We start from the raw sequence: 8485 nt of genomic DNA, 5'->3' as shown, positions 1-8485 counted from the left end.
TGATTATTTTTTTTAATAAATATAATATAATATTTATAATTAATAAATATAATATTTTTTATTTAAAATAATATGTAAAAAATTTTTATTTTTATTTTATTTTTTCAAATATTATTTTTAAAACATGTTAATTTTAAGATTATTTAAAATAAATAAATGACTATTCAATCATATATAATTATTTTTTTATTTTCTAAATACTTAATAATTTTATTGTGTCATAAAATTAATAAAAAATTTCTATTTATATTTATATTTATAATATTGAAAAAAATTTTTCAAAATTTTTTATTGCTAGAATTAAGCAAAAAATTTAAATCACATATACAATAACAAAACCATTGATCATCAAAATTATTTCTCAAAATTGTTTCTATAAAAAAAGGCACAAAAGTCAATTATTAAAGAACACTTATATAATTATATTCAAATAAATTATATAAATGTATAAAAAAAATTTTCAATATGCTTAATTTTCATATAATCGATTGTATTTAATCTGTTTTTACTGATATTGTATATAAATTATTCTAATTGTTTTAAAGCAAAATATTTAGTTATATGTATTTTTTTAAAAAAAGACAAATGATTGTATTAATTATTTTAAATAAAAATAAATAATAAGTCGATATAATATAAAATTTAAATATAATATCTAAAAATTTAACAAAAAGAAATTTCAGAAAAAAATGTACGCACTATAAATTTAATTATGATAAAACAATACTTACTTTCTCACCCTTCGAGAGGAATTCCCACATAGGAATTGCAGAAGCAGTGGCACTCAAGGCATGGCGTCCCAATATGAGGACAACGACGAATAGCATAGCAGTTCTCAAATTCTTCATGTTTGTCTCGTTTCACTTTATTTCAATATTTTGTATGAATTCACTTTCAACACGTATTATTAATCTAGCAAATTTAATTTATTATACTAATATTACTGATGAGAAATTCATAGAAAAAAAAACCTTTACAAAAACACTTTTTATAATTTGAATATAATTTTAAGGATGAAATAAATTTTAAAATTAAAAATATTTATTAATGAATCAATTATTAACGGGAATAATACAGAACAAAATACACATGGATTCAAATAAACACACAAGACAAAATAATCGAATTATATTGAATGATCTTTACAAACTGACTACTGACTTTTCTTCAATCTGTGTTATATGTTCTGTATGCCAGTGACGTCTATAAAGCAACAAGTTCCCCATTCCTACTTTTAGGAATAGAATTCATTGTTTATTCTTTAATGCTTATAGGATATTATCCAATTAATTGGATAATAATTAACAAAAAATTTTCATTTAATAAAAAAATTATTATTTCTTATATTTTATTAATCATATAATAAAATTTTCAGAATTTTTATTAAAATTTTAAATGTAATAAAAATTTTGATATAGTAAAATGAAAAAGAAACAACTATATTAATTTCTTCATTTAATTTCATATCTTTGATGTATTTGAAATATTTTATATATTTAATAAGTTACATTGCATAAGAGACATAATATATAATACATATATATAATAGAATAATAGTTTGTATAATTATAATAAAAAAATTTTTGGTGAAAAAAATTAAATGAAAACAATTTGCTTATCCGATTTTTTGGTTATGCTAGAATTTTGATTTAATTTTAGATTTCAAAATTTTTTTTAAAAAATATACGATTATTATACTATAAAAAATTAAAATAATAAAAACATTAAAAATATAAACATTACTAAAAAATAATATAAAAATAAATTAAAAAAAATTTTAAAATTCTAAAAATATATTTTTATATATTTGCATAATATATTTTTAAAATATTTACTTTAAAAAATTTGTTTCATTATGATTATCATATTTTTTAATCAAATTTATTTTCCTATAAAAAAAATATATAATTATTGGAAAATAAAAATATATAACTATTCTATATGAGATCTATATGACGTAGATCAATGATCGAATTGTAAATTAATTTTTTTGGAAAAATATTTCAACAAAAAAATTTCAACATAAAAGAAAATGAAATGTGTAATTCAAATAAAGTGATTTTTCATTTATGCCATAAAAAAGATATCGATGATTTTTTATAATCTAATTCCGAAATCTAATAATATTATTTGAAAGAGCAAATTCATTTTCTATTTACGATTGATAATATATAAAATATAAAATAAATATTAAGATAAACTAACAATCTACTATATTTTTTTGACAATATTAATAAATTTTGTTAAAAAATCTTCATAGAAAAAATATATGAAATATATATAATTTAAATTATAATTTTTCAAAATAATTTCTATAAGATTTTTTAAAATGATGAATAATTTGAAGAACAGAACTGATAACCTCAAAATTAAAAGCATGTCAAATATTGATGATAACATTTTTTTGTTAACTGAAGAAATATTGTAAGTTTTTTTTCATATAAATTTATAATAGTATAAATATATGATTTAAAGTAAAGAACCTTGCATTATTTGTGCAATAATAAATGTTGGCAATGCGAACGTGTGTCTGTACTACAAGCAGCGTTTGAGTAATCTTGATTATCTCGTAAGCTTGTTGCACATTTAACAGTCAGCAGTCAGCATGCAGTCATCCAACTATTATGTCATTCGGATTCTACAAGAATAAATCTACGTCAGAGGTTCTCAAATCATTCAGTACTATGAATTTTAAATTTTAAATTAGAATTTCCTTTTACTCACTTTTATGCATATTAAAGAATGTAATTTTTTATTAAAGAATATAACGTAAAACATAATTTGTTAGAATAAAAATGGAATATAACATTTACATATATAAATATGTAATGTATATGTTACATATATAAATATATGAAAAATTTTTATACTTTTGTTTATATAAATTGTATATATTATACAAATTTTTTTTATAATATTCTGTAATTATGTATGTATATATAATGTACATATGTAATGTACATATATTATGAAACTATAAGTAGTATATATTTGGGCAATTTATTTTCTTTAAATAAAATTATTTAATTTATTTTTATAAATGATTTTATAAAAAATAAATAAATTGATGTATAAAAGTATCATTTCATGCTAATCGCATCAAAATATACAACAAAAAGTTGTATATTAAAAAAGATTAAAAATCATTTCTACTTTTCATTGCAATGATTGGACCATCATTTAAGATTGCAAAATATAAAATTCGTTCTGATTGATATAATAGTTACTAGATATTTAGCATTTTTCTAATGACTTGTAGTGATATCAGTTTCAAATGTTAATATGGAATAAAATAATTTGTAAATAATATCAAAGTCAAAAAGTAAAAAATTATATTTAATTTTTAAATATAAACTATCATAATATTATCATAATACTAAAATAATCTATAAAATTATATTACTAATAACTGTAAAATTATTAAATGATTTTTAAGAAATTTAACGAATTACTATAATATTCAATAGAATTATGATTGATCAAAATAAATCAATTAATATATTAGAAAAATTATAATCAAAATAAATTGATCAATATATCATATACTTTTGTGGTTTAAAATATGATTTTTCTTATATATTGAATAAAAAAAAGAATAAATATTAATATATCATGATAGGTTAATAATGTGGCGCCATGAAAATATTTGTATATTTTTATGAATATATAAAAACTATATTAATTTATATGAAAAAAAATGCAATGATTTAATGGCACAGTATGGGGAAAATAATGTCACAAAGCATTAAATGAGTTACGATTTGTTGTTAGTAACGGTGTGGTATGCGAAATAATTATGCGTGAATTTTTTGGTAATGTGAGAATGTGGCGCCACTAAGGAATGCAGAACTACTACTTCTGAAACAATATTAGGATTGATTAATGAATATCGCAATATAATTAAAAATATTTAAGAATTGATGTTTTTTATGTATATATATATATATCTTTTTGATATAGTGCGTTGTGAAAATTTAAAAGAGTAAATTGAATTTATCATTCATCAATGTACTAGTATATTAAAAATCTATCTGCAAATTCATCATTAGAATACAATTAATAAGGATTTCTTCTTTGATTTCTGAGTTAATTATTGTTGCAGATATTTATATTAAATTATTGTGAAATAAAATTATTTTATATGCAGAAATAATTTATCTATCTTTATTTTATATAAGAAAAATTAAATTTCTCTAAATTTTATTGGATTATTAATTTTTTATTTATGATTAATTTAATCTTTTTTACATAAGTATATATTTAAATATATATATAATATAAAATATCTTGTGCTTTAGTATGCAATAATTTACTGAATCAAGTAATATCAATTTAATTGTTTCTAAATTAATTAGAAATTAGTTATTTTTTTCCATTTTATAAATAATTATTTTTCATTGGTTAATTAAAATAAAATATTAACTTTAATATTAAAATAATACTATAGTAAATTAATATATAAATATATTCTTTAGGATAATAATTTTGATTACATAAATATCTTTAACAAAATGTGAACTGTATTAAATATTAAATTATTAAATATTAAAAAATTAAGTATGAATTGAAAATTTTATATGAAACAAATTTTTCCATTCCATTTATTTTTATCAAGAAGATTCAATCGATTTTTTTTATTGTCGTATTAATTATAGAACAAGATTAAGTATCAAATTATTCTATCAAGTTTTACATATAAATGTAATAAATTTCATGTTAAACTTCGAATTCCAAAGACACGTAACAGTACATCTGATCACGTGTACAAATCTACCTACGCAAATCTTATCTGAATTTAGGAAATTCCATGTATTCGTTAAAATCTGAGATTTTAAGGACCAACAGTATTCTATTTGAATAAAAAATGTTGAATAAAAACATTATATATCTTTTTATATTTTCATTTTAAAACATTAAATACAATATACAAAATAAAAAAAATTTATATAAATTTATAAATTGTAAACAATTTTTTTTATATAAATAAAATAAGTTCAATGATTTTTATTTTTATTATTTTTTATTTTTTAAGATTTTTACATATACATATATTGTGTATGCTTAAGTATATTCGCGAAATTGTGCATAAATTAAATTAAAATTATTATTAGATTATTATGATTATTATTATTATTATATATAATATATATATTTTATGTTACTATAATATATTTTATTACCATATATACCATATTACTATTTTTAGAAACTTATTCTCTAATTTTTATTAATATTGTATTTAAAAATTGTAAATTATATAAATATATTTAAAAATTATATTAAATATATTAATAAGAAATAATTATAATTCTACTAATATATGAAATAAAAAATATGAAAAGAGAATATAAAATACAAAAGCATATAATTGATTGATGGTAAATATCTACATGTAAATGATTTAAATTGATAAATATCTTCATATAAAACATAATAAATAATTTAAATACAATTTAAAATTAGTTTAATAATTTTCAAAAATGAAAAGAATTTTTTAATTTTCAAAATATTCATTCATTGACGTTAATATAGAAATATTGACAAGCCATAAAAAATTAAAATAACACCGTTAGTTGAATAATGATTCGATTTTAAATGTATAAGAGATTCAAATATCTATTTTCCAATGTATATGAAATTTCATGTCGCTTTTTTTTCATCATATACTAAAATATTAAAATTAATATTATATACTTTCTCAATTGTAATGTTATATATATGATTCTTTCTATTTTTCGCATTATTTTTTGATTAATATTAATTATATTATGTTATTAATATTAATAATATTATTATATTAATATTTATTATGATACATTTAAAGGAAATCAAATAAGTACGTATGTCACTAATTTTCGAATACGAATCAAATAAATTATAAATGATCAACAAGTGCTAACAAATATCATATGTCATGCATCTAAAGAAATTTATTAATATAACTATTTTACAATTCTATTAGCATTCCAATATCTTATCTAATAATATAAAAAATAAAATAGAAATCTCTAATAAAATTGACAATGGAAAAATTATCAATGGAAATTTTTTGGAATGAAATAATACAATTTAAATTATACATATATAGTATAATTAAAGTAAATATAAAAATATATTTGACATTTTAAAATTACAATTTTAATGAACTTTATATTTTTATATTCTTTTATATTTTTAAAAGATTAACATATGTAGTTAATATTAATAAATGATTAAATATCAACAAATTAAAAATGTATACTATTCTTTTACATGTATAAATGTACAGAAATTTTCTTACACAATTATATAGATCTTCATTTTTATTAGAATTAAATTTTTATTTATAAATTCATATTTATCAAATAATATTTTAATAATATTAATTTTTTTTTAACGGCGTCCATAAGCATGATGTGATTGATGAGCTAAAATGAAAATATATTTAAAATAAAATATATTTAAAATAAAGAACAAAGATACATGAAAATAATTCTAATAAACTTACGTTTATAAAATTCAGAAAAGTTTACATTAGGTAAGAGAGAATGGATTTTATTTAAAATTGTAGCTTTTGATGCTAAGGTAGCATTTGTATTCCATATCTAAAAAGAAAAAATAAAAAGAAATGAAAGAAAGTTTTGTAATATAATTTATATAGTCTATATCAATTAATAATATTTTTTTTAATTTAATATTTTATTACTTGAACAAGATCTTCTCTATCTCTAATAGATACAGTTATTCCACAAACTTCATCCCCTTCTGCAACACATTCTGCAAATTGTTCTCCAATAGCTGCAAGTACCATTTCTTTCCATATTTTTTCCTACATCATAAGTTTGCATTTTTTTTTTTAAATCATTAGTATATATAATATAAAAAATATTATATATAATAAGAAATTTTATAATAAAAAAATTTTATATTTACAGTATCAGATTTATGGCATTTTAGTCTCCATGTTCCACCATTTTGATTGACAGGTTCTTCCCATAATGGATATCTTTCGTCTCTCATTAAATGATAACTATATCTGACCTGACATAGAAATAATTTATATATGTTCGTATATTTATGTTAATGATAAAAAAATATATTAAAAAATACTTACTTGTACAGCACTAACATTTGGTATATTGTTGAAAACAGCCCAAAAACTTTGTACAGTATTCACAGTATAAATCTTCGTTAAATTTTCTTTATATTCTTCAACAGTTGTGCCAGAAATAGCTCTGTCAATTTTACCAACTCTTTAGAACTTTCTATATACACTATGCAAAGAATGATTCAATTTTTTCAGGATTACATTTCATCAAATTTGTTTTTATAAAACAACAAAAAGACAAAAAATATTATTTTAAAGTATATATTAAATAAAATAAAAATATAATATTTAAGCAAGATTATATTTTATGAGTACACATATACATATTATATAATTAAAAATAATAATTTTCTTATTTAAGAATTTCAAAAAACATAATTAGACATCTCAATGTCTAAATTATTATTACAATATGATTAACTAGAAGCATAAAGAAAATTACATTTTTACATTATTAAATATTTAAAATACTCTAAAATAGTTTTTAAAAGAACAATATAAGATACAATTTATAGAATAATTAGAAAATAACAGTTTTCAATTATTAATTTTATCAAAAATTTTATATTGATTATTATATTGATATATGATATATTGATAATTCATATTGTTATAAATAAACAATATTGATATTATTTAATAACATTATTTTATTTTTTTGAAAATTTTTACAAAAATTTTTCATAATGTTAATAGTTTCATGATATTAAAAAAGAAATATTGCTTGCATATTTCGTGATATTTATCGAAAGAATGAAAGAAAAAAAAATTAATTTAGATTCAATTTTTAGTATTTTAAAAATATCAATCTTCTTACTTGTCTAACCAAAATGTCCAAGATGATTGTAAAGGTATTCCTGATGTTTCATGTTCTTCGATCGTTTTAACTGTTTCATTCGAAAATACCAGTGTTTCCGATAAATTAGTCGCATTGTCGTCTTTTGATTCACAATCCACCGCAGCCATGTTCAAAATAACAACATGTACGTATATATATATATATATAATGTTATAACGTCAAAAATCATGTGATAATGATAATGTAAAGAAAAACAATAATGAAACAAATGATTTTTGATTTTGAAAAGATATATAAAATATATAAAATAATATAAAAATATAGATAATCTTTATATAGATAATTTATAATAATATAATATGAATTAATTACTATTGAAAATTTTAAAAATTAAGATATAAATAATAATAGTAATTAATTTAATTGAAAAAAATTACTTAAAAAACTATTCTAAAATATAATTTTAAAGTATAATATTTTAGTATTATATTAATTTATATAATAAAATATAATTAACTTATAATTAATAGAATTTATAATTAATATCTCATAAAAAAAATGAAAACTAGCATAGAACAGTATTATATGTTAATCAAGTA

The 8485-nt window shown here is 17.6% G+C and overlaps 2 protein-coding genes across 4 annotated transcripts in view; both read right to left on the bottom strand.

Moving 5' to 3' along the window:
- The window catches only part of LOC102681535 (rhythmically expressed gene 5 protein), a 9749-nt gene extending 5901 nt beyond the window's left edge, over positions 1-3848 (bottom strand). The window contains exons 1-2 of one of the 3 annotated variants that reach the window (XM_006624580.1): positions 3776-3848; positions 732-912 (exon numbers count right to left, since the gene is read on the bottom strand). In XM_006624580.1, coding sequence (XP_006624643.1) covers positions 732-848 — 117 coding nt within the window. In that variant the 5' untranslated portion in view covers positions 849-912; positions 3776-3848. Of the gene's footprint in view, positions 1-731; positions 913-1045; positions 1205-2483; positions 2630-3775 lie in introns of those variants that run through there. The other 2 variants (XM_006624579.1, XM_031514619.1) reach the window with 2 other exon arrangements.
- A 2447-nt stretch (positions 3849-6295) lies between these two features.
- Positions 6296-8096, bottom strand: LOC102681402 (eukaryotic translation initiation factor 4E type 3-like). Its single transcript, XM_006624578.2, has 6 exons — positions 7905-8096; positions 7094-7214; positions 6913-7020; positions 6686-6808; positions 6488-6584; positions 6296-6407 (listed from the first exon to the last, which is right to left on the bottom strand). Exons 1-6 carry the CDS (start codon positions 8051-8053, stop codon positions 6373-6375), a joined length of 633 nt encoding a protein of 210 aa, XP_006624641.1. The 5' UTR covers positions 8054-8096; the 3' UTR covers positions 6296-6372.
- Positions 8097-8485: the final 389 nt, after the last annotated feature.

This window comes from Apis dorsata, unplaced genomic scaffold (assembly GCF_000469605.1).
Source record: "Apis dorsata unplaced genomic scaffold, Apis dorsata 1.3 scaffold_1085, whole genome shotgun sequence".
Lineage (NCBI taxonomy): Eukaryota > Metazoa > Arthropoda > Insecta > Hymenoptera > Apidae > Apis > Apis dorsata.
This window is presented reverse-complemented; position numbering and strand designations above follow the sequence as displayed.